General features: G+C 40.4%; 4 protein-coding genes and 1 non-coding gene across 8 annotated transcripts in view; 3 read left to right on the top strand and 2 right to left on the bottom strand.

Moving 5' to 3' along the window:
* cad (carbamoyl-phosphate synthetase 2, aspartate transcarbamylase, and dihydroorotase) overlaps window positions 1-20,944 on the bottom strand; it is a 35,072-nt gene extending 14,128 nt beyond the window's left edge. For both annotated transcript variants that reach the window (XM_077220911.1, XM_077220912.1), the window contains exons 1-24: window positions 20,452-20,944; window positions 19,376-19,515; window positions 19,131-19,260; window positions 18,873-19,015; window positions 18,635-18,776; window positions 17,574-17,745; window positions 15,175-15,360; window positions 14,930-15,039; window positions 14,675-14,817; window positions 13,671-13,802; window positions 13,283-13,516; window positions 12,728-12,949; window positions 12,394-12,582; window positions 12,184-12,308; window positions 11,954-12,087; window positions 11,262-11,374; window positions 10,902-11,152; window positions 10,471-10,717; window positions 10,252-10,350; window positions 9,659-9,883; window positions 9,367-9,549; window positions 7,990-8,208; window positions 7,709-7,876; window positions 7,416-7,598 (exon numbers count right to left, since the gene is read on the bottom strand). In XM_077220911.1, coding sequence (XP_077077026.1) covers window positions 7,416-7,598; window positions 7,709-7,876; window positions 7,990-8,208; window positions 9,367-9,549; window positions 9,659-9,883; window positions 10,252-10,350; window positions 10,471-10,717; window positions 10,902-11,152; window positions 11,262-11,374; window positions 11,954-12,087; window positions 12,184-12,308; window positions 12,394-12,582; window positions 12,728-12,949; window positions 13,283-13,516; window positions 13,671-13,802; window positions 14,675-14,817; window positions 14,930-15,039; window positions 15,175-15,360; window positions 17,574-17,745; window positions 18,635-18,776; window positions 18,873-19,015; window positions 19,131-19,260; window positions 19,376-19,515; window positions 20,452-20,545 — 3,984 coding nt within the window. In that variant the 5' untranslated portion in view covers window positions 20,546-20,944. The remainder of the gene's footprint in view (window positions 1-7,415; window positions 7,599-7,708; window positions 7,877-7,989; window positions 8,209-9,366; window positions 9,550-9,658; window positions 9,884-10,251; window positions 10,351-10,470; window positions 10,718-10,901; window positions 11,153-11,261; window positions 11,375-11,953; window positions 12,088-12,183; window positions 12,309-12,393; window positions 12,583-12,727; window positions 12,950-13,282; window positions 13,517-13,670; window positions 13,803-14,674; window positions 14,818-14,929; window positions 15,040-15,174; window positions 15,361-17,573; window positions 17,746-18,634; window positions 18,777-18,872; window positions 19,016-19,130; window positions 19,261-19,375; window positions 19,516-20,451) is intronic.
* Window positions 1-25,942, top strand: part of LOC143729596 (uncharacterized) — a 700,608-nt gene that overhangs the window by 332,718 nt on the left and 341,948 nt on the right. The gene's annotated exons all lie outside the window — the stretch shown is intronic.
* Window positions 21,680-23,742, bottom strand: LOC143729594 (epidermal retinol dehydrogenase 2). Of its 2 annotated transcripts, none has more exons than XM_077220922.1 (6): window positions 23,179-23,742; window positions 22,918-23,052; window positions 22,706-22,805; window positions 22,420-22,564; window positions 22,206-22,331; window positions 21,680-21,973 (listed from the first exon to the last, which is right to left on the bottom strand). In XM_077220922.1, the coding sequence occupies exons 1-6, from the start codon at window positions 23,542-23,544 to the stop codon at window positions 21,802-21,804; spliced, it is 1,044 nt and encodes a 347-aa protein (XP_077077037.1). In that variant the 5' UTR covers window positions 23,545-23,742; the 3' UTR covers window positions 21,680-21,801. The 2 variants fall into 2 exon arrangements, with proteins under 2 accessions (XP_077077037.1, XP_077077038.1); XM_077220923.1 differs by having other exon boundaries at window positions 22,206-22,311; window positions 23,179-23,695.
* trnaa-ugc (transfer RNA alanine (anticodon UGC)) lies at window positions 23,957-24,028 on the top strand. Its single transcript has one exon. It is a non-coding gene; the product is annotated as a tRNA-Ala (tRNA).
* The window catches only part of ift172 (intraflagellar transport 172), a 31,667-nt gene continuing 29,914 nt past the window's right edge, over window positions 24,190-25,942 (top strand). For both annotated transcript variants that reach the window (XM_077220377.1, XM_077220376.1), the window contains exons 1-6: window positions 24,190-24,359; window positions 24,635-24,778; window positions 24,901-25,013; window positions 25,160-25,199; window positions 25,285-25,350; window positions 25,443-25,522. In XM_077220377.1, the coding sequence (XP_077076492.1) occupies window positions 24,321-24,359; window positions 24,635-24,778; window positions 24,901-25,013; window positions 25,160-25,199; window positions 25,285-25,350; window positions 25,443-25,522 (482 nt within the window). In that variant the 5' untranslated portion in view covers window positions 24,190-24,320. The remainder of the gene's footprint in view (window positions 24,360-24,634; window positions 24,779-24,900; window positions 25,014-25,159; window positions 25,200-25,284; window positions 25,351-25,442; window positions 25,523-25,942) is intronic.

Raw genomic sequence — 25,942 nt, 5'->3', positions numbered from 1 at the left:
TTCCCAATGGACGTTCCATTACAGGGTCGTGTGATGCTGTGATGGCCGCCACATATACTTTGAGCGTGGAGGGGGCGCGGCCCGCCTCCAGAAGCCCTTGTAGAAAAGCGAGTACGTTCGTAATCTCGCATGTTTCAGGGTTCAGGCCCTTGGCATTACACCAGACACTGAACACTTTCCATTTCTGGGCATATAAGCGTCTCGTGGAGGGCGCCCGCGCCTCAGCGATGGTTTTTAGTGCTCCGCTCGTGAGGTTCCTGGGAACCCGTTGAGGGGCCATGCATGAAGGGCCCACAGATCGGGGCGGGGATGAAATATCATCCCGTTGGCCTGACTGAGGAGGTCTGGCCTCAGTGGAATCGGCCGTGGTGCAGATTGCATTTGCATCAGATCTGGAAACCATGTTTGGTTCTTCCAGAGTGGGGCTATCAGCAGCACTGCGTCTTTCTCCTCTCTGACCCGACTGATGACCTGCGGTAGCATCGCGATCGGGGGAAAGGCATATAAGGGACGGCTCGGCCAGCTCTGGGCGAGCGCATCCATGCTTTTCGTGAAGAAAAGAGGGCAGTGCGCGTTCTCCTTGGAGGCGAAGAGGTCGATCTCCGCTTTGCCAAAGGTTTTCCATAACCAGTGAATCGTCAGCGGGTTGAGAGCCCATTCTCCTGGGAGAATTTTGTCTCTGGATAGCATGTCCGCCCCCTGGTTCAGGGCACCTGGCACATGCGCTGCTCTCAGCGAGCGCAAGTTGTGCTGGGACCATAAAATGAGTCTCCTGGCCATTGAATGCATGGAGCTCGACCTGAGTCCACCCTGGCGATTTATGTACGATACTACCGTCATGTTGTCCGTTCGGACCAAGACGTGTTCGTTTCTCAGCTGTGGGAGCAGGGCTCTGAGAGCCAAAGCGACCGCTTTCATTTCCAGACAGTTTATGTGTAGGCGCTTCTCCGGGTTTGACCAAAAGCCGGAGACAGGCCTGCCCTCGTAAAGGGCCCCCCAACCTATTTTGGAGGCATCTGTCGTTATCATCTTTCTCCTTGTGTTCACACCCAGACTCACGCCTGACTGGTACCAGTCGGCGGCTTTCCAGTGCGTCAGGGCTTTTATACAGCCGTGGTTCGCTCTGATTAAAAGGTGGCCCGAACGCCACGCGTGAGTAGGGACGCGGCTCTTGAGCCAGCGTTGGAGAGGGCGCATATGCAACAATCCTAGCTGGAGTACGGCCGATGCTGAGGCCATGAGACCGAGCATCCTCTGAAACCGCTTGACGGGGGCGAGCGCGCCCGCCCTGAATGATGTTGCAAGGCGCCGGATGGTGAGCGCGCGCTCTGATGAGAGACGCGCTGTCATTTGCATCGAGTCTAGAACTATTCCCAGGAAAGAAATCCTCTGGCTGGGAGATAGTATGCTTTTTGCAAAATTGATTCTTAGACCCAGGCATTCTAAATGGCTGATAATCCAAGATCTGTGTGTTATTAACTGACTCTCTGATTGTGCTAGAATCAGCCAATCGTCGAGATAATTCAGTATTCGCACTCCCCTTCGCCTTAGGGGGGAAAGTGCTGCATCCATACATTTCGTGAATGTACGGGGAGCCAGGGACAGGCCGAACGGAAGTACTGTGTACTGGTACGACTGTCCCTCGAAAGCGAATCTCAGAAACGGCCTGTGATGAGGCGCTATTGGAATGTGAAAGTAAGCATCTTTCAGATCCACTGAGAGAAACCAATCTCCTGGGCGTACTTGCGCGAGGATATGCTTGGTTGTTAACATTCTGAACGAGCGAATCATTAGTGCTTTGTTCAGGTGTCTGAGATCTAGGATGGGGCGGAGACCGCCATCCTTTTTCGGGACGAGAAAATAGCGGCTGTAAAAACCTGCCTCGCTCAGAGAGGGGGGAACAGTTTCCACAGCACCCTTTTCTATTAGTTTGCGCACCTCGGTGCGTAGAACATGTGAGCACTCTTTTCTCACTTTCGTCTCGACCACAGTCGTAAAACGTGGTGGTCTGCGAGCGAACTGGAGCGAGTATCCGTGCTTTACTATATTCAATACCCATTTCGGCATATCTGGAATATTTTCCCATGCCGCTGCGTGTACAGATATGGGCTGAATACAGGCTAGGGGCGGGCCGCTGTGACGCAGGGACCCGGCCAGCGAATCGCCTGAGCTCATAGCTCTCAGAGGCGCGGGCGCGCTGTGTCTGTAAAACTCGCAGCCTGGGCTGGGGTTGTGTTTGACACTGTAAGGACAGTGTTTATAAGTGGGGGTGCATAAACAGTGGTAGGCACACGCGTCACTTTTATAATGTTTCCCGCTTTTACTGGGGATGAATTTATAACTGTGTGAACAGTGCTTGTGTGTAGTGGTGCGTACATGACCGTAGGCACGTGATCTACATTCATGGGGTGCGCAGCTTGAGCTGGGAATGAATTTGGCACTGTTTTGACAGTATCTGGGAATGCACACCTTGTGGACATGTGAACCCTTAGTGACACAGGCAGAAAAAGACTCTTTTTGTGTTTTCTGTGCGTCGCCGTAAAAACGGCGTTTGTTTGCAGGTGAGCGAGCTCTGTGACTGGCCCATTGACTGCTGTATGAACATATCCAGCCGCCTGTAAGGGGACTGGGTAATGCTTGAGCTTTTGCAGAGAGAGTGGTCCGGCTTTTGCGAGACACGCACTCTCTCTTTTCATTCTTGTGGCTAGGACGGCTTTCGAGGCTCGGGGTTCAGCACAATCTTGGGCCGAGGACCCCGTCGCTCAGAAGGCGGCTTGCGGTTGTGAGAGCGCGAGCGGCGTCGAGCGTCAGCCTGAGGCGCGGGCTGAGAGGCGGTGGGGGCTGTTCTAGCCCGCTGCGGCTGCGGCGGCCTCTGTCTGCTCTGCGATGAGCTGGAGCGCTTGGGCAGGAAATGCCGCATAGCTTGTGAAGCATTCTGGGCCTCAGTGAAGCGTTCGGCGAAACCCTTAACCGCCGGTCCAAACAGCCCGCTGGTGGAGATAGGCGCGTCGAGAAATGGCGCCTTATCCGCGTCCTTCATCTCAGTCAGAGTCAACCACAGATGGCGCTCGAGAACAGTCAAATTAGCCATGGCACGGCCGATAGACTGGGCGGTGGCCTTCGTGGCTCGCAGGGCTATGTCAGTCGCGCTGCGTAGGTCCTTAAAGGCTTCGGGTTCGGGGCCAGACTCGTCCATAGAGCGGAGAAGCTTGGCTTGGAACACTTGAAGTACCGCCATAGAGTGAAGCGCTGATGCAGCTTGGCCGGCGGCGGCGTAGGCGCGACCGGCGAGAGCTGAAGTAGTGCGGCAGGGCTTCGAGGGGTGGGAAGCTTTGGCTTTCCATCCGGTGGTGGAGGGCGGGCAGAGATGATTGGCCACGGCCTCCTCGAGGGGCGGTGTTCCCTCGTAGCCTCTTTCCTTCGCGCCGTCCACAGAGGAGAGCGAGGAAGAAAAAGAAGGCTTTAGGCGCGCAGAGTGGGGGGCTTTCCACGACTTGGTGAGTTCGTCGTGAACTTCCGGGAAGAAGGGAGAAGGCCTTTGCCGAGGGGCCTGCTGGCGCCCCTGCAGAAACCACTCATCCAGTCGGCTCCGGGTTGGTTCTTCGGGAGAAGACCAATCGAGCCCGAGGTCTTCCACGGCCTTAGAGAGAACGCGGATAATCTCGCTATCCATGGTGGAGCCCCCGCTCGCGCTAGCTAGCGTCGACGGGGCGGGGTCGAGAGTGGAGCCCGGCCAGTCGTCCGATGCAGCGTCGATTGACAAGCTGTCATCCATTCCCCCGTCGTCCTCGGACGCGCCGAAAGTCACAAGGCCCACCGCTCTGCTAGAGGGGTGTGGGTCCGGCTGGGTGAACTGAACCGGCGGTGGGGAAGGCAAGAGCGGCGGTGAAGCACGCGGAGACTGGCTCGGCGTGACGTCACTGAGCTCAGGTTCAGGAAGCCTCTGTGAGCGGCGCTTTTTCTTAGTGCGCGGCTCGAACAGAGGGATGGCGGCGATGGGCTCGCTCACGGCGAAAGCGGCGAGGCGAGCCCGCAGTGCGGAGAGACCCAGGTCGTCACATTCGGGGCATCCGCCCTTGGTCAAAGCAGCTTCTGCGTGGTCCCGGCCCAGGCAGCGAGCGCAGATGATGTGACGATCCCCGTCCGGGAGAAGGTCTCTGCACGACGCGCAGGAAGGCATTTGAAACAACGCCTTGGAAAATTTGCTCTTTTACAAGTGTCGCAGAGCGAACAGATGTAAATACTTGCATGAGCAGTACGCCGGATGGCTCAGTAGGATCGCGTTAGAAGGCGGCTGAAGGTGCCGACGTCCTCGTAGCAAATCCCGCTGGTATGCTTTTCGACGGCGAAGCTTCAATAATCCGGAGGATCCAGCGAAGAAGGTGTTCGCTGAAGGAGATTAAATCTAAAGAACTCTCATGACGGGGCGCCCAATATATAGCTCTTGGCCACGCCCATCTTGGCGGGCTCTGACGCGCGCGGGCGCGAAGCGCGCTCATTGGTCGCGCATTCAGAGTCGCCCCGTCATTGGTTCGAGCAAGTTGCCGCAGCACAGCCAATGACCGAGCTGCCTTCGTTCATTGCTGTCAGCTGTGCAGCTGCAATGCGTTTTACATAAAGACTTCAATATTCTCGAGAAAAGGAGTTTTCCCATAGCGTAAGCTACTTACGCAATAGGAGAGACCTCTCGAAAGGGAACCCTAATCACCAGTCTTACAAACATTTACCATGAATGTACTGTAGTAATTTACCATGGTTTGGGGAGAAATGTGGAATATTTATATTGAATACTATGTTATAGTCATTTATATTGCATTAGATTTATTAGGGGGCTAGAGAAATATATAATTAATTGTGTGTATAGTTTTTACCTGTTTAGGCATTTGTTATACAGTGGTAGTGAGTGAGTAGCCATGCATCGTTTTACCTATGGTTACGAAGTCTCACTGTCAGAATATTTTAATTTAAGCCTATAATAATTATTAATAAAATAATTCTAACCAATAGAATATATGATCTTGTATAATTCATATATTTGTACATAGCTGTAAATAAGTTATTTATTATGGTCTGATAAATCTGCATACTGTTGGCTACCACATTTCCAAGTAAATAGCCTACAATACTTTTATGTTTACTTTAGCTTACTTATTGATACTGTTATGTTTCAATAAATAAGATAAACCCATCGGCCCACCTCAACTTTTCGATTCAATAATCCGGCCCTCGAATGAAGCTAATTGAATAGCCCTGGCCTACGACATAGCTACGGTGTCGGTTCAACGCGGAAGTATAAATCAGCCTTAATAGTGATGCTTGCCATAGCATAATAATAAAATAATAATACAAACCACAGCTTTCGGTAATGTGAATTACACAATGAAAACAAATTATTAGAGAAAATCAACTCAAGAGAACCACGGCAGTGTTTAACTCCACTTTTAGACATACACTCACAAACTTTCCCAAGCACTCCCCCTCGGGCGAATCCCCACCGTCATTTTGAAGTGCGTTCAACGTCAAGTAGGCGAGGGAAGTTTATTTGAACAGACCCTGGACCCCTCGATTCTGATTCTACTAGCCTATAGACATTGCTTTCTGTCCCTCGATCTCATTTAAAGTTAAAAGGTGATCAGGCCTTAGCTGTTGCGGGTCCGAGGATTTGGAATAGTCTGCCTCTTGAACTAAGAGAGATAACTCCTTTAAATGCATTTAAAGCTTGTGTTAAAAATGATTTATTGTCTTTAGCTTTTGAGAGGTTGGGCTAGTATCTGTATTAGTTGCATGTTGTTTTTATGTGTTGTTTGTTTTTAAGCTGCTGATTGTACGGCACTTTGGTCTGCAGGTGCAGTTGTAAAGTGCTTTACAAATAAAATTAAGTACGTACTCAATATGTACACTTGAGGCAGATCCACGGACCACAATGCAACACGATTGCGTTGTTGGCAAGAATAAATAAAAAAATACTCAAGCATACAGGCCATTAGAATGGTGCATACAACGATAGAATGGTGCACAAAACAAACTTGTAAGGAAAACAAAAAATAATATAAATTGAAATCCATAGCGGATTTCAAGAGATCAAGGGTTTAGCGTGTTCCGTTTAAACAATTCAAAGCGTTCCGCCACTAGTGGGCACTCGTGCAACGCAAGCAATGACATGCATCTAGTAGGGGTGGGCGATACTGCAAAATTCGGTATCGATCCGATACCAAGTAAATACAGGGCCAGTATCGCCGATATCGATACCAATATTTTTTTATTTTAAAAGCATGCACTTGAACTTACATTCACTTTCCTGTGCTAGAGCAGTGTGTCATGATTTATGAGGTGAATGCATCATTAATATGCTAAATCTGAATACGTTTTCATGACCACTAAATATTTTGTGATTTGTGCTCTCAACTCGCCTGTAATTAGTCAGTGACTTTTACCAAACTACCCTAGTTATAGTAATGCACTATTGTACACTAGCCTACTGTTCAAAAGTTTGGGGGCTGTAAGATTTTTAATTCTCTTCTGCATTTATTTGATCAAAAATACAGTAAAAACTCTAATATTATTAAAATGTAACATGGGCTATTCTGTCATTTATTCCTGTGATCAAAGCTGAATTTTCAGCATCATTACTCCAGTCTTCATGATCCTTCATGATGAGAATTCATTTTAATATGCTGATTTACTGCTCAAGAAACATTTCTTATTATCATCAATGTTGAAAACAGTTGAAAACAATTTTGCATAAAATGTATCATAAATGCTGTTCTTTCTTTGTTCATCATATGAAATAGTTTTTTTTAATAAAAAAAACCCTGTAAAACCCTTGAATGTCACTTTCGATCAATTTCATGCATCGATCCTTTGTTGAATAAAAATATTAATTTCATTAAACAAATCTTATGGACGTCAACATTTTGAACCGTTATGTAAACTTTTAATTTGTTTATTGCGAAATAACTCCCGATTGTTTCTCTGTCATCTAAGCAAGGCTTCGTTTCCCAAACGCACTGAGAAAGCAGCAGCAGCATCGAACGCTCTCTGTGATTGATTGGTTTCGTCTTGTATCCAGATGACTAGGAGAAATAGTTCTACACTACACAATTATTCGCTAACATTCGCTTATTTTTAAACTTAGAAGCTTTTTTTTACGCAATGAATTGCGTTCTAAATTAATAAAATTACTGGGAAAAAAACACACATTTGGATCGATATTTTTATGTGAGGATCGATCCTTTTCGATACCACGTCAGTATCGAAAGTATCGATACTTCAGGATCGATCCGCCCACCCCTAGCATCAAGGTGAACGACACAGAGGAAAGATAGCAAGGGAAAGACATTCAAAAAGTGGACTTCTATGCAACCAAACTCAAGTGAGTCAACTGAGTCAGCATATGCTGTAAAGTAACTCGTTACCTTGTAACTACCGATAGAGAGGAGAATATTCTTTTTAGGGATTTTGAAGCCAGTGCTGAGCATGGCTTTTAGATAGGCCTCATATCGGTTCTCCCCAAAGCAGGCCACTTCTCCAGTGCTCGTCATTTCAACACCTAAAACCACATCTGCTCCAGCCAGCCGTGAGAAGGAGAACTGAGGAACCTGAGGGCCACACACACATAGATCTTGGAAACACTGGGATAGTTCAGTTCAAGTATTCCCTTCAAAAACAGACACCATCAAGAGTTAACAGACATTGTGAAGCTCGTTACCTTAACTCCCACAATGCCAGTCCCCTTCATCAGCCCAACAGCCTCAACTTCCTCTCCCAAAATGACTCTTGTTGCTAGGGCAACAAGATCGACACCAAGTGTTTTGGATACATAAGGGAAGGAGCGTGAAACTCGCACATTGCATTCTATCACTTTCAGCTGATCATCCTGTTGACAAACACATGCAATTTAGTTTCAGCAGCAAATATTTTGAAACATACTCTTCCTACATATATATATATATATATATATATATATATATAAAAATTACAATTAAACACCTTGGCAATGAGCTGCAGGTTGAAGGGGCCGGTGACCTGAAGCTCCTGGCCGATAGCGTGAACGATCATCTTAATGCGCTCCATGGTTTTCTGGTTAATGTCCTGAGGGGGAGTCACCAGTGTGGCATCTCCAGAATGCACCCCTGCGTTCTCCACATGCTCAGACACAGCTATGGCAATGACCACTCCATCACAGGCCACGGCATCCACATCTATTTCCTGATGGCCATACATCACATATCACAAAATAAAGTGCACAAAGCTTGCCACCACAATAGCTTACATGGCAATACCAAAAAAAGTGTAAAGTGTACTACAGAATTCCAAGATAATTCAAACTTACACCTAAGGATCAGTGTTGTTATTGTTAACTAAAATATTATATATATAAAAAATTTTGTACAGTATGTATTTACACACAAAATAGTATTGAAAAAGTACAAATACAATATAAATTAACAGAACAAGTACTACAATTAATAAAAATGAATGCTAAATAGAAATGCATATAAAAAAATTACTGAAACTAAAATGAAAACTGAAGATAAAAATAAAAGATAATCCAAATATTAATAAATACTATAGTGGTATGTAAATAATAGTAGAATAACACTACTATTAAGATGCACAGATATTAAAATTATGGCCGATTATTTTTAGGTTGATAACCGATAAATTGCTGGTATTAAAATTCTATAATATTTGGTCTAAAAAAAAAAAGAAAGTATAATTTTAAAAGCAAAAAGTGAATTTACGGATTATAACATTAGACTCATAATTAATATCCATTGTCAATACCAGTATGGTACAGATATATTGTGCATGCCTAATTACACAGTCATATGAGAAGTTTTGGTAACGCTTCCTTTTACAGTCCTGTTCCCCATGTACATACTATGTACTTATTATAATAATTACAATAACTGGGTAATAACTAGGGTACCAACCCTGAACCTACCCCTAAACCTAACCCATGTACTAACCTTATATTACCCAGTACTTTCTTAGGTAAGTACACTGTAAGTACACTGTAAGTACACGCAAGTTAACGCACTGTAAGTACACGCAAGTTAACGTACTGTAAAAGGTAGCGTTACCAAAGTTTTCATACAATCTTTCTCTTCCATTCCCAACTTGAGCAACTGGAAAAGCAAAATAAGACTTTTGGCATGGAATGAAGTTATTGTACAACATTCACAGCTCAAGTGATGGCAGTGGTGAAAAACCTGTTCAAACAAGCAATGTTTCAGTTTGCACCACATGACTGTATAACCCAGTAATTAACTCCTGTCTCTCCCATATATTTACAAATTTTACAGAGAACTGGAACTGCCTCAAAAAGTCCATAAAAACACCTCCCTCTTTTTGTTGACAAACCTTGGCTTCCTGGATGAATTTGGAGATTACGACAGGGTGTTCCTTTGACACGGCAACAGCACTGGTCAGGAACTTTTCCAGTTCAGTATCCGAGTAGGCAACGTTCATAGCAGCCCCGCTGAGAACATACGACGGCCTCACCAAACACGGGTAACCCACTGTCTTGCAGAAACCTACTGCAGACTACAAAAGAAATGTCATGGGGACATTTGAAGTTACGAGCAATTACAGAAGAACTTTTAGAGTGTCCTTGGTATTCCTTGAAGTTGAATGAATTATTTTTATAACGTACCTCAATATCAGAGAGCTCTTTCCATCGGGGCTGGCTGATTCCTATTGTGTCCAGCATCCTGGAGAATTTGAAGCGGTTCTCTGCAGAGTCAATGAACTCAGGTGAGGTTCCCAGGATCCTGCACTGTTGTCTATGCAGGGACATGGCGATGTTGTTGGGCAGCTGTCCACCCATGGACAGAATAACTCCTTCTGGGTTCTCCATCTCATATATGTCCATCACCACCTGTGATTAAAAGCAGGTTTACTAAAATAATTAAAACACAATCTCAATGATACTAAAAGAACAGTAATCATTAATAAATGCTACTTTACACACATAAGGCAATTTGGGATTTGCAAAATATTGCATTATCAATTTAATAACACTGTAAAGGGTTTAAAAGATTGCCTTTGCCATTGTCTAAATATGACTTAAAATTAATCTAAATGGATATGGAAAATTAAAATTCCAACTTAAAATCTGTAATATCAGCAGTTAAATGATAGGGTATATTATATATTGTGCATCCCTAAATTAAGGAGACTTAAAGTATACATTTCAGATATCAGTACAACTGCTGCTGATAAACAAGATCCACATTAATCTCTTACCTCAAAGGAGATCTCATCAAAATACAGTCTGTCGCACATATCATAATCTGTGCTGACTGTTTCTGGGTTGTAGTTCACCATAATTGTTTTGTATCCCATCTGTGAAATAGATTAGTTCACAAATACGCATTGAAATTTTACAAATTTATGATTTTATATTTCCCGCTTTAATTCAAGCCATGTAAAGGCACATTTTACACTTAATACAGATGGGCTCACCTTCCTCAGCTCCATAATACAACCAACAGCGCACCAATCAAACTCCACGCTGCTTCCGATGCGGTAAACCCCAGAGCCGATCACCATGACATGGGACTGCTCGAAAACCACATCGCTTTCTGAGCCATTATAGGTCAGGTACAGATAGTTGGTGTGGGCGGGCCACTCGGCAGCCACTGTGTCAATCTGTTTGACCACCGGAAGAATCTTCCAGTCTCGCCTCATCTTCCTCACAGCCAGCTCAGTGCTGCAGTGGGGGACAGAGCAGGAACCTTACAGTTTTTTTTCTACCGTTCTACTGCAGGCCATTGTAACTATTCCTTGTGCAAACAAGTCTTGAAACTGAAAACGGTTTGATTTAGCAAAAGAAACATCAAACGCAGAAAGCATTTACATCTGTGAGTTATTGCATGAGCACTTTTCCTGGGTACCTTTGCACAGCTTGGGCAATCTGTTTGTCAGAGAAGCCCAGCTGCTTGGCTTTCCTCATGACCTCAGCTGGCATTGCGCTCTCATCCTGATTATACATCTCCAGAAGCTTCTCGTGGTCTGCAATGTTCTTCATTTTATGCAGAAACCAGTGGTCTATCTTGGTCAGCTCATAAAGCCGTTCAACTGTGTAGCCGGCACGCAGCGCAGCTGCCAGAACAAAGATGCGCTTGTCTGTGGGTGTCTGCAACTCCTGACATACAAGACAAAATATTTCAGTGTTTTGTTTTCATGCATCATTTTTTCAGCCCGTTGCATCTGACTTGGGAGTGAGATGGAGGATCTGTATCTTCAGTACAAACCTCTTCAGACACTGGTTTGATTGTGTGATCGAACCCAACGCAGTTCTCGTCCACCATTCTCAAAGCTTTCTGGAAGGCCTCTTCAAAGCTGCGGCCGATGGCCATCACTTCTCCTAAGATGGAAGAGTGCTGAATGAGATCACAACAAACCATTTTGCCACTTAAAACGTTTAAAGAATTCAAACTACGCCATTTAAAAAAACGCACCCATTTGAATAACATGTATGCTGTAATGCAAAAAAAAAAACCTCTTCTAAAAAGATCAACTTAAGGTTTAACATCACATTTACCAAATGAGCAATAAGGCTTTGAATAGTAATATATGCTAATATAAAAGGCCAAGCATATAAAACATTGGTTCAAAAATATTGCAAAATTGGTAACCCCATAACATAAATGCAGGTGTAATGTGTTTTATAGATATTTTAGTGTTTATAAAATATTATAGTATTTATTAATAGTTTGAAAACTGTAAAATACAAAAAAAAAGCTTATTCAATCTAATTTTAGTTGTATTATGTGCTGTTGTCATTTATTATTATATATATATTTTTTTTATTTTAGTACTTGGGCAACATTTCTAATTCATTTTAAAACTTTTATTTCAGCTTTTAGTTACAAATAACAACACTATATTGAGAATTATAATATACAGATCTCTGCTGCAATTTATTTCCATGTAGGAAGCTCACCAACGCTCTTCATGGAACTGCCAATTGTAGTGCTGACTCTAAGGAACTTGCTCAAATCCCAACGAGGAACCTTCACTACACAGTAGTCCAGACTAGGCTCAAAATTGGCTGTAGTGGAATTCGTCACTGAATTCCTGGAAGATAGTAACTTTTAAGCAACTTTGAAAATAACAACACTCAAATGTACAATTACATTCAGTATAATAACTCAGTTTAATGAAATAACTCACTTTAGCACAGGCAGAGGGATTCCCAAGCCGAGCTTAGCGGCCACATAGGCCAGAGGGTAACCTGTGGCCTTACTGGCCAATGCAGAGCTTCGTGAGAGACGAGCGTTGACTTCAATGATGTAGTACTGCCAAGACATAAGCATGATATTATGGGTTGACCACTACTTCCTAAAACCTATTATTACTGGATGATATAAGTGACTGAATTACCTGCTCGGATTCAGGATTTAGGGCATACTGAATGTTGCACTCTCCCACAATGCCCAAGTGGCGAATAACTTTGATGGCTGTGTTTCTCAGCATATTGTATTCATAGTCATTCAGTGTCTGACTAGGAGCCACCACTATTGACTCCCCAGTGTGGATTCCTAGAGGATCGACATTCTCCATGTTACAAACCTAAGTGAAAAGATATCAATTTAGAAAAGAAAACATGGGAACATGTAAACTGGTAAAATGTGAAGGCAATGTTAATCATTTTGATTTAAAGTCTAAGTCTAAATGTCAGAATAAAAGGGAAACCACAGCTTTAGGCGCTTCATACCGTAACACAATTGTCATAGGCATCCCGCACCACTTCATACTCAATTTCCTTCCAGCCTTTAAGCGATTTGTCAACCAGGACTTGTGATGTGTGAGCAAAGGCCTGGGTAACCAACGTGATCATTTCATCTCTATTATTGGCAAAGCCTGAACCCAGTCCGCCCAGGGCGAACGCAGAACGGACCAGAACAGGATAGCCGAGTCTTTCAGCAGCAGCCACTGCCTATCGGAAACACAAAAAAAGTTGGACCAAGCATACATTGAGAAATTTTTACTAAACATTTTAATAGTAATAAAAGCACAATATGGATATAATATTATGTACTATTTTAATTTATTGTCGAATGACAATTTTCTATTAAAGAAAAAAATATTAATTGGAACACACACACATATATATACACACACACACATACATTCACACAAAGTATATACGGATGAGTGTATATAAACTTTTTTATTTTATTTGTTTATTCTTGTGTATTTTTTGGTTTTAGTAGAAAGACAAATAAAAGCCAAATATTTAGTATTGGCAAACTTGAAGTCCTAGACTAACCTGTTCAACAGACATGGCCGCTTCACTGGGAGCAACATGCTCATTGATTTCCTCCATCTTCTCCACAAAGATCTTCCTGTCTTCAGTCATCTCTATGGAGGCTACTGGGGTTCCAAGCACACGCACTTTGTATTGTTCCAGCACTCCTTGCTTAGTGAGCTCCACACCACAGTTCAAGGCCGTCTGACCTCCGAATGTGAGCAACACTCCATCTGGACGCTCGTTCTTTATCACCTGTTTGAAAGGTAGAAGGATGGAGGGTTAAGCTCAATTTTCAATCCCTTAAGTCAAACCTGAACTTTGTGTTAAAAGCATAATTTCAGTTTTCAGAATCTGTCATGAAAAGAAGGCCTAGTGAATTACTCAGGGATGGACAGCTTTCTCCTACCTGCATGACATACTCTGGTGTGATCGGGAGGAAGTAGACTTTGTCTGCCAGGCCCTTTGAGGTTTGTACTGTGGCAATGTTTGGGTTGATAAGAATGGTTTGGATGTTCTCCTCTTTTAGAGCTTTTATAGCCTGAAAAAAAAGATGCTTGTTAAGTTGAACATTTTTGGTTTAATTTGTTACACTGATGATTAAATTTCTCCTTTAATGTTGGCTTTCCATATTCAATCAGAAGCTTCTTTTACATAGACAAATCAAGTTTCAAATTAGAAACTGAGAAAATAATGTACAGCTTGCTTGTGAGATGCACTCCTTAAAGGGATAGTTCACCCAAAAATGAAAATTCTGTCAGTAATTACTCACCCTCATGTTGTTCAACCCAGTAAGACCTTCGTTCATCTTCGGAACACGAATTAAGATATTTTTGATGAAATCTGAGAGCTGGATCACTCCTCCATAGCCTTCTAAGGGATTGAAACTTGTTCCCCGAAAAGTCATTAAAGACATTGTTAAAATAGTCCAATTGACTACAGTGGCTCAATCTTAAGATTATCAAGCGACGAGAATACTTTTTGTGCGCAAAACCCCCCAGAAATAACGATTTATTTCAACTATTCATTTCCTTCTCTGTGGGCCTCGAGTCAGTAAACGTAGTGTGATAGCAACTAAATAAAATTGTTATTGTTTTTTTTGCACACAAAAAGTATTCTCGTCAATTGATAAACTTAAGATTGAGCAACTGTAGTCACTTGGACTATTTTAACGATGTCTTTAATGACTTTTCGGGGCTGGCAAGTTTCAATCCTTTAGAAGGCTATGGAGGAGTGATCCAGCTCTCAGATTTAATCAAAAATATCTTAATTCGTGTTACGAAGATGAACGAAGGTCTTACGGGGTTGAACAACATGAGGGAGAGTAATTACTGACAGAATTTTCATTTTTGGGTGAACTATCCCTTTAATTTGCACTCCACACAGTCTCAAGGGTTTTTCTTTGATACTCACCTGAGACCCAGAATAGTCAAACTCTCCAGCCTGTCCAATGGAAAGCCCTCCTGAACCTAGAACCAGAACTTTACGAGGCCGAACAAACGCTTCCGGGTCAGGAGATCCAGGGTAAGTGAGGTGCTCTGTTAGTCTTTGCTTAACTGTATAAAAAATTAGAGTTTGAGTAATAATTAGTCATGTAAACATTAGTACAAAGAATGCAAACAACCCTACAAGATGATAGCTTTACAGGCATACGTCATAACAGATCACCTGATTTTCCAGCTTTGCCATCTTTTGCATCTTTGACTGTATCCAGGAACACATCAAAGAGACTAATAAGGTCTGTGGGACCCGCCATGTGTTCAGGATGGAACTGGACACTGAAAATGATATAAATAGATATGATAATACAGATTATAATTTTTCCACAACAATACATTAAAACCATTTATACCCATTTTTACTGTATTCATGCAAATATAAACAATACACACAAATGAGAAATGAAGGCAAACCTGAAGAGTGGTTTGTGGTTATGAACAATGCCCTCACTGGTTTGGTCATTGGCGTTGGTGAAGAGCACATCCCAGTCTTCTGGTAGAGTTTGGGGATCCACAGCAAACCCATGATTCTGAGACGTGATGAAACAGCGATTCGTTCCTTTATGGATGCAGGGCTGGTTATGGCCACGATTACCATACCTGAAATACACGGGGACCATGAATTAAGTTGTAGCTTTTAAGATTTACAATAAGAAGATACATTGCTTGACAGACAAACCATCTCTGAATGAACCTGCTGACAATCCGATTCTGAAGAAAGGGCATGAAAAAATGCCTGAGACTGGCATCACAGCCTTGAGCACATGCAAACAAAGCAACTATCCCAGGACTCTTAGAAAAACAATGACGCTTTTCCCAGGAGTAACGCAGTGGCTCCGGTCTAGATGGCTGAGCTCAGCATAAACTAGATTTCACACTATGCTGGTTTTTAATGAAAACTGGAATGGCATGGAAAAGGCCAAGGAACCAGTCTTTTGTTCCTTTGCAAACACTGCAATCCACTGACCATAGCGTGATGCTGTCTGGTTCGGTTAAACTGCAAAAATCCTATATTTTTTTCTGTAACCATCTTGTTGAACGACAAAAATCTAATTCCCTGAGAACAAATTGAACAAGCTATTAAGACTTTTCAAATTTTATCTCGAACATAAGAGCATTATACTATTAAAAGAACAACTTTCTGAAAATCATTTTTATAAAAATTTCCTGTAGATGCAAGTGTTAAAACAGCATTAAAATGCATTTGAAATAAATATTTTACTTCTGATGTATGGATAATACATGCAAGGATAAATGTCTATTAAAGAGATATCACATTACATTTTTTAGCCATTATTCACCCTCATGTCATTACAAAACTGTATGACTTACTTTCTTCTGTGGAACATGAAGATTTTTTTTGTCCATACAATGGAAAGTCAATGGGCTCCAATGTTGTTTGGTTCCCAATGCTCTTCAAAATATTGTTCCAAAGAATAACAATGCATGCAGGTTTGGAACGGCATGAGAGTGTAAATAACTAGGGCTGCAACTAACGATTATTTTAATATTCGATTAATCTGTCGATTATTTTTTCTATTAAGAGGATAAAAAAACAAAATTTACAAAAGCATTAATTTCCAACCCTTTATTCAAAAACAGAACTGACAGTGCAAATTCACAGTGCAAAAAATCTTGAGAAAGTGCACAAACAGGTCACTCCTTAAACATCCCTGAGCTGTTAAAGTAAAAATAAAAAAATGGACTAACAAAAAACATACACATGTATGCTTTACATCTGCCAAATATATAGGATGTATATTTTTGTTTAAATGGACCTGAGCTGTCAGAACACTAAATCATTTATAAAAAAAAGAAAAATACAAATCAGAAAACTTAACAGGATTTGTTTGAACGTCAGAACTTGTTCTCTGCACTACACTCGCACACACTCACAAACTCACATGAACAGATGCACACACTCACAAACTTGTGTTTTGTTTTTTGTCAAAGATGTTATAATCATTAACCAAATGTTTGACATTATTTGACAAGCAAATGCACAAAAAATAAGTATTTTCTGGACTTTTGCATGGATAATAGGTAATTATAATAGCAATAATAATAATTATAACAGAAGATAATATCTCTAGTCTATCCTAATAATAATTATAAATACAATGTATATAAAATATAAATACAATATAAATTAATATAAAAAAACAAATACAATTGATTGACCACCTCCTATGGTGTGTAAGGTATTTTGCAGCTCATCCTTTCCAATATTCCCCTTGTAGTGGTACTTGGACAGAAGATGAAAAAACTTTCTTGTCTGTCCCATCTGATTCAAATCACAGTCTGCTAATTCAGTGGTAAGAATTTAATTGTTTTTATTTATATTGTTGTCCATATATCGAACTTCCATGCCTCTTATATAGTAATTATATATTACTATGTAGTATGTACCAATTTACTAATGCTCAGACACACTCAGTCTTTCTCACGCGCAGACACACTCGGTCTCTTTTGCGCACTGTCGCTCGCCCGCAAACACACTCGGTCTCTCTTGCGCGATCTCGGACACACTCGGCCTCTCTCGCTTTTGTCCAGTCCGGCGCCTCATAGATCTGCCCCGCACTCAACTTTTTTTTATTTACACTCAAATATCTCTGCGAATTATTGACTGTCGTAATAATTGCGTGACAACGAATCGATAATGAAATTCATTGCCAACTACTTTAATAATCGATTTTATCGATTCGTTGTTGCAGCCCTATAAATAACAGAATTTTAGTTTTTGAGTGAACTATGCCTTTAATAAGAAATGTGCATTAATACTCAGCAGAAAGAAAAAAAGATGGATTGCTTACTTCATTTTGTATGTTTTAGCACCAATGACCAAAGATAGCAGCTGATGACCCAGACAAATCCCAAAGACAGGTTTGGGATTCTCCACACATGCCACCTTCCGTATGTTCTCTACAGTCTCCTTACAGTACTCTGGATTCCCAGGGCCATTGCTGATGAACAACCCATCAAAGTCTAGAGATAAACAGAAACAATACCGAAGTGATAGCATTTTCATTCTCCTAAAATAGCAGACGACACTATCTTTAAAATGTATACAACAAAACGCATCCTTCTAGGGCTGTGCAATTAATCGCAATTGATTTTTATTTCGCCTTCTAACAATTATGAAAAAGATAATCAAGGTAAAGCGATTATTGTGCTGCAGCCACATTCTGCGGTACGCTTTCGTTCCTCCCCAAGACAAACTTAACATACAAATCAGCTAAATAAGTGAGTTATAAAAAGCAGTATAAAGTTGTTAAACTCCAGAACATGACTGATATTAAACTGTGTCATGAAAAGCACACACCTAAATGGTCAAATAGCATACATACAAAAATGTCGTTTTGGTAAATATCCTGGTCAGTCAGTTATGTCTTAAGTGAATGTAAACAGTTGAGAAAGAAACCGCATGTGTAACAGTATATTGGATACATGCATTCACACTTAGTGACAACAGCCTAATATTACTGCTTCAGTCTGTGTCAATATTAATCAAACAAAACGCAAAGATAAAATCGCTCACTGCTCTTGAATGAATAACTTTCGAAACTTTAACAAAGATTAATCTATATTTAAAGGGATAATGTTTAGTTTTTTTAGGTATTTTATCATCTAAAATCAATATTTTTATTCATAAATATGTCCTCAATGGTGTACAAATACCTCTGCCAATTATCTGACTTATCCTCGTAAACGAAGAATTTATTATCTTTATAGGGACGTCTTTAAATTACTCGTATCACGGATTAAGACTTTGATCATATCACCCAACAATAATCATGTTAAATTTTGATTTCAACATGGACCAAAATAATCGTGATCTTTATAACAATACGTGGAGAACAGCACCATGGCTCACCATTGCAGTCCAGAAGATGATCCCAGGGGACAACGGTGACCCGGGCACCTCTCTGGCACAAGCAACGGATCTGGTTGTATTTTACGCCACAGTCTATGGCAGTAATTCTCACGGTTCCCTCTGGATTAAAAACTTTTGGTTCCTGTTGGCATAAATAACACAAGAAATAAAATGTCTTTAAACAAATTTAAATCATATTAAAATTGATCTGAAAACATTATCAAAGCTAGCCACCTACTTTCATGGAAACTTCTTTAACAAGGTTTCGGGTGTCCGGATTGTCAAACGGAACGTCGTTGGCTGAAGTTCCTTCCACCACAAGTTTGCCCAACATGGTTCCCTTTTCTCTGATCTTTTTGGTCAAGTTTCGAGTGTCAACCCCTTATTTCACAGGAAGAATAATTTGTGTTTCCGATTAATGCTAAAACCTAAACCAAATTAATTGCTTTACTTCGTATAAGTCAAAGCAAAGCAAGTGAGGCCTGCACTGACTGACCTTCGAGTCCAGGGATGCCTTGCTCACGCAGCCACTTATCCAGAGACTTGGCGGAGCTCCAGTGACTGGGATTCTTTGAGACCTCCCCAACAATGAGAGCAGCAGCATGGATTCTGGAAGATTCAAACCACTAGACCACAAAGAGGAACATTTAGAAGAAACCATACCAGTAGTATTAGAATTATCTGTTTTAGAATAATGATGTACTATTAAGAAGACTATGTGGATACAAGAAAGGAAAAAACCTTGCTGAGCCCAAACTCCCCATCCTCATCTTCAGGAACACCATAATTGCCAATCAACGGGTATGTCAGAGTAAGTATTTGAGACTTGTAAGAGGGATCTGTGAGAGCCTCTGGGTAACCCACCATTCCTGTCTGGAAAACTGAGGACACACAATGTATGACTTAGTGATATCAAAAGTACTGGTACATCAGTACAAACATCATTACATACAGTGTGTGTATATATATATATATATATATATATATATATGTGTGTGTTTGTGTGTGTGTGTATACATATTAATAATGAGGCCTTTATAGAATATTAATTGCTGTGGTATGTAATTGTATCAAGAACAGTGAAATTTTAACAACATGACTATCCCAGCAGGACAGGGGGGGGCAGGTTTTGTCATTCATTTATCCTGCAAAAAACCATGTCTAAATGAATAATGAGCATGAACAAGTCAGACCTCTGACCTGCAAATGTGTTTGCATTTAATTGGCCTTAGCCTTCAAAGAAAAACATTTAGAAAAGAACAACCTTTATTTTTTACTTGTTTTAAATCACAAACAAAAAGTGTTGCTAAAAAATAAAAAGGCAAACATTTTTGTAATGGGGCAAGTGAAATTCCTATTGTTGAGCCCTGATCAACTTTATGGAGTTATCTGATAGTAAACTAGTGCTTTAAAAAAAAAATTCCTATTGAAAAATTGTGTATTTTAAATAATGATGACTACAGAATTGTTGCTGTAGACAAAAACATAATATGGCAAGAAAAAGACTTTTGTCTAACATAAAAAAATAATAGGGCGAGACAAAAGACTTTTGTCTAACGACCACTGAACAGGAAAAAATTTCTGGGATGTCATAGATGTGGCGCCAGCATATGCCCTAGGAAGTTGCTACTGGCGAGTGTTCACTTTAAAACGTTTAGCGCGAAATCAGACACGTGTAACTTACTTCCTGCTCTTCTTATTTATAAATCATTTTCCGGTGAGAGGACAGGAGGGACAAGTGTATTATAAGGATCTTTTGCAGAAAATAGGGCTGAAGGGACACATATTTCCAGTACATTTCCTTTGATTGCACTTACCAACTTCACCAGACACGGAGGATACGGCACCGAACAGACGGCCTTTAAATGCTGTCCCGTCCTCCAATACTAAAGATGCAATTTTCTCCGACATGGCAGAGTGTTAATACTCCTAAAAGCAAAAATAATCACAGCGAATATCTAACGCTTCAAAGTTTATGAACCGAAGCTTATGCGTATCTTTTCCCCTTTTCGCCCAAGTTCCCACGTGAAAACCACGCTGCTCAAGATGATGTTCACCCGGATGCGGAGTAAATATATGCGATCTTAGATATCCCGGTCTAGGCCAAAAACCATGCTGTCCTGGTGTAGAACAAGCTCATTGGCAGGTAACGATGTTTTATTTTAGGTTAAAGCCAAAAGAGCTCGTATCAATAGAGAGAAGTCCACGCTCTGCTCCAGTCACAGTAGCGTGGAGCCGTGCGCGTGAACTTCAGTTGGTTTTATACGAGCGTGCAAAACCACTGCGCGTCAGCACGACGTCAAAAGGAGTGGGAAGGCCTGACCCAATGCTGTACTTTATACCATGAGGCTTTACCTTCTTTATTTGAGCTGTGGGGAATAAAAAAAATTATGTAGGCTATATCTCGTGGATTTTAACCTGTAGTAAGGGAATCTTAGAAGGATCCAGGTTACCCCCACAAATATAACTAATATTATATTATGTTTTATAACTAACTACACAAGTGAAAAGGTTATATTTAATAGATATAATGTCACTTCTAGAATTATTGGTATTCTCAATTAAAGGTATGGTAGGCAATTTCAAAGCGGCTAGCAATTGACCCTTTTCACATTTTCAGGTTTCTCAAAAGCGGAATTCATCATAGTTGGGTAAACTTCTATAGCGGTGAATGAGAGACTATATTAAATATATTTATTTTTATTAGAAAAACTCAATAGAAAGAGATTGATACCGGCAGTCAGAAGAGAAAAAGGTGTCGTCAACTTTAGGCTACTGTCACTCCCATAGCACTGTTATAGAAACACCCTCACAGCGGCGTTAACTAGTGTTTTGTAATTTGATGCAAAAGTAAAGTTTTTTAAATTTTCATAGATTTAAAAAAATATGTAGGCTATATTAAAAATGTATATTAAAATATATGAAAATACTCTATAGAAAGTTTGCTTTGACAGCATGAGATCCCACACTCCCATTATTCAAAAATTAAGATATTAGGTAAATCTTAACATACTGTGCATATATATATAAATTTGAAGACAAATGGACCACAGAGAAAAAGGAAATTTATTCACAATTCTGTACTCTGTTCACACTCACAGGTACATTTGAGCAGACTGATATTACTCACTGGTGATTTACAATGTTTTGTGTTTTGCAACTTTTTGCTAGTTGTAATAGACAAGAGTGGTATGTGGATCACTGACACTGTCATTTCGTTGGCGCTGCTGAGGCTTTTTGTAGCTGTTGATGGGTACAGGGACTCCTCTGAAGTGATCCATCAGATCCATCCCACCAAAGAAGTTCACAAAGATGATGCCCAGTTTTGCAGGCATGAGACTGCAAGAACATGAATAGGTGGGTCAAGTTGATATATAGTTAAATTAGATCTTGCCAATCATTTTGTGCAATATGAAAATTGAGTCATTTATTACATTGAATACAATTATTTTCTGTTAACTGTTTGCTATTGATTTATTTGTTTTTTAATTATTAAAGGAGGGCGAAATGCATGAAGATAAATAAACTAATTTTATATCTTCAATAACAAATATTTAGAGGCCTAAAATACCTCTTAAGTGCCATCAAGAAATATAGACTTGAGGGTAACAGCAAGTACATCTTTTCCCTTAGTATGCCATCCACAATCTGTTTTGCTGCATGTCTCTGATCCAAGACTGGAAGAAAAGACGGTCTCCTTAACAAAAGTAAAATATCAATGTTACCGCATCACCAGACCACAAATCTCTAATAATGTTTCATAAATGGAAACTGTATTAGCTTACTTTGTTTGACATCCCCAAAACATTTTGGTATTTATTAGATAGGGACACACTATTGTTGTTTTGATCCCTTCCTTTTTAAGGACAAGCAGCTCCAGTGCAATAGATTCTGCAAAGCTCACTGCTGCAGACTTGCTTGCGCAATAGTCTGTGGACAAAACGTGTCGGAAAACCCCATTCTATTTTTAAATCACACCTCAATTTAACACTAAATCATGAATGGGAAATATCTAAAGTTTAGTGTCGCACAATGATGTACAACATCTCTAAAATCTCTCTATAAATGTACCTGCAAGGCCATTCATTGCAAACAACCCTCCATGGCATGCCACGCAGACCAGGTGCCCATGGTTCTGTTGCAACATAGCTGGGAGAAATGCCTTGTAAGTCTGTGTGAATTCAAATATTTGAGATAACGGTAAGCCCACTGTTCCCATAACATAAAAACAGAGGTTTAAAGAATTTAAAACATGAAGAAAACACCGAATTATTTTTCTTTACCCAGAAATGAGCAGCAACATTGACCCTTAGAGTTCTATCCACCAGACTGTCAGGGGCTTCAACGAAAGTGTATTTTCCTGTTACCATGCCTGCGTTGTTTACCAAGATTGACACATCTCCAACCTCTCTTTTAACCTGTTGAAATGTTTTAACATAAAAATACACCTTCATATTATATACCCCTCATTAAAACTGTAAATGTTTTTTAAAAGGTATAAAGTATACATTTTTGTGTATATATATAAATTATTAATTATTTACCAGTTCAGCAGCCTTGTAGACCTCACTTCTTCTGCTGCAGTCACAGGTATAGGCATACACTCGCACATCTAATACCTGCTTTAATTCTTTTGCTGTTTTGTCCAGTGCCTCCGAGTTGATATCCCATAAGACTAATGTTGCTCCATAGTGTCCAAGTTCTTTGGCGATCAGTTTTCCAATCCCATTTGCAGCTCCAGTCACCAAGACTATCTCTCCCTCAACATCTTTCTTGCAATGTGGAATAAAGAGTCGAACAAAAGCTTCAAAATAGTAAAAGACTGCTCCAAGAATGAGCTCAAAAATGTCTTTTATGAACCAGAGATTCTGAAGTATCCTCTCAAAGCTCTGAAAAACCTGGTTATGCATTTCTCTGATCTAATTTGATCTGTGTTTTCACATAGCTGTTTTGGTGGTTCTTCTCCTTGAAGATGCTACAGTAAGTTTGGTAAATCTCAGGTACAGCTTGTTCTATCTAGGGGTTTTTTATATGTCACATCTGTTGTTTTCCAGTCACAATGGCGTTTGTTTGACCTGTCACCTAGAGTAGGCTACATTAGTGTAGTTAATTTTAGATGTTGCTATTACAGCATGTGACCACAGTTTGATGTCATGATAATGTTATTATGAGGAATTATTTGGGTGATTCATAAATGTCTGCATTAAAACTAATGCATTTATTTGTATGATATCTTTATGTATGTATATAATATCTTTATTATGTATATAATATATAAATATAATATTTAAATAGCCCTTTAAAAGTGTTTTAAAGCAGGAAGGGGATGTAGCTCAGTGGTAGAGCGCATGCTTTGCATGTATGAGGCCCCGGGTTCAATCCCCGGCATCTCCAAAGATTTTTTATTATTATCTCAATGTAAGGTTAGTAAAAGCTGTCATCAAAAAGTATTTAATTCATCCATGAATTATTATTATTATTTTAAAAAGGGAACGGCTTTAAACGAGTCAAAAACGTTTAATCTCATTCTACGTAATTACGTCATACGTTCTTTCCTTGGCGACGGTAACCAGGGAGAAAGCTATGTATACCAAAATGTCTTCAGCCTAACATCTATTACCCAAAACATGGCTATATCAAGAAATACGTCCTTATAACTCAACTGAGTCTTTTATAAATTTAAAGGATGCAGCTAAAGTACCTGAAGACTCTTCTAACACCCCAGGTAAAACATTTACCACGTTATTTAGCGACGCTAGCTTACTAGCTTTCAGCAGTCCGCTATCTATAGGCATGAGAACGCTTCTTAGCTTAGCAACACTGCTTGTGTGTCTTGCCTGATACCAAATAATGTTCAAGCATTAAGTTGTGCAAAGAAAAAGTAATAAAAATCCGAACTATTCCGAATGTTAAACGAATATTATTTAAATCTGAGTGACCCCAAGACTCTGCTTTGAAAGTAGTGTTGTGTCTGTCTGTATTGTGTTTTCTTTTCTGTAGGATGGAGCTGCTAAAGTCACCTGTATGGCTTGGGCTTCAAACAATGCAAAGTTTGCAGTGTGCACTATTGATAGAGTGGTTATATTGTATGATGAGCAGGGAGAGAAAAGAGACAGATTTACCACAAAGCCTGCAGACCCCAAAGTAAGTTATCAACAACTTATTTAATTTAAATATTCAAAATTAATTTTGCATCCTGCCAGTGCCATACGTATGTTAGTACGGCAGGAAAACGTATTAATGAAGTTATGACTAATTTGTTGCAGTATGGAAAGAAAGCCTATGTGGTCAAGTCCATGGCATTTTCCCCCGATTCAACCAAGATAGCTGTAGCTCAAACAGACAACATCATATTTGTTTACAAAATTGGAGAGGAGTGGTAAGTAATCTCAGTTTAATGCTAATAATTAGTGCTAATAATATGTGTGTGTGTATATATATATATATATATATATATATATATATATATATATATATGCTTTATTGTATTATTTTTAATTTCTTATTATATGTTTTCTGTCCCAGGGGAGATAAAAAGGTTATTTGCAACAAATTTATTCAAACGGTAAGTCTTCTGATGATAAATAAAATACATCATTAGGCTAAAGTGCCATATATTGTGCGCATTCACTTTTTTTGTTGTTCTATAGAGTGCTGTAACATGTCTGGTTTGGCCGTCAGAGCATGCAATAATATTTGGACTTGCAGAGGGAAAAGTAAGTGTGTGGCGCATTTTCTGTTTTACACCTTAAGCTGAATTTCCTATTTTGTGAGGATTCATTTTGTGAATGTGTAATGTCAAATTCAGGTTCGACAAGCCAATACAAAAACAAGCAAGTCCTCCACGATATATGGAACAGACTCGTATGTTGTCTCACTAACTACAAAGTATGTATACTTAATTAAAATCCTGACCATATGACGCTTGCTTCTTTGTCCAAGTACCCTTTTCCGGTTTGTTTACAGTGTTATTTTACTATTATTAATACACTGATGTGATGAGCTAAAACATTATGATCACCTGCCGATAAAACAGAGCAGACCCGCAGAACCATGGACACTACACGACCTCTGAAGTTGTCATGTGGTATCTGGCAAGTCCCGTAAGTTGTTAGGTGGAGCTGAAGTTGATCGGACTTGTTGGTTCAGCACATCCTACAGATGCTCAATTAGATTGAGATCTTGGGAATATGAGGGGCTGGGCAGCGCCTTTAGGCTCTTCATCATGTTCCTCAACCATTCCTGAACAATGTGTGCAGTGTAGCAGGGTGCATTATCCTGCTGAAAGAGGCCACTGTTACCAGGGAA

Source organism: Siphateles boraxobius, unplaced genomic scaffold (assembly GCF_051911475.1).
Source record: "Siphateles boraxobius isolate OS27281-9 unplaced genomic scaffold, OSU_SipBor_1 8, whole genome shotgun sequence".
Lineage (NCBI taxonomy): Eukaryota > Metazoa > Chordata > Actinopteri > Cypriniformes > Leuciscidae > Siphateles > Siphateles boraxobius.
The sequence above is the reverse complement of the archived record's forward strand: the minus strand, read 5'-3'. Positions and strand labels throughout refer to the sequence as shown.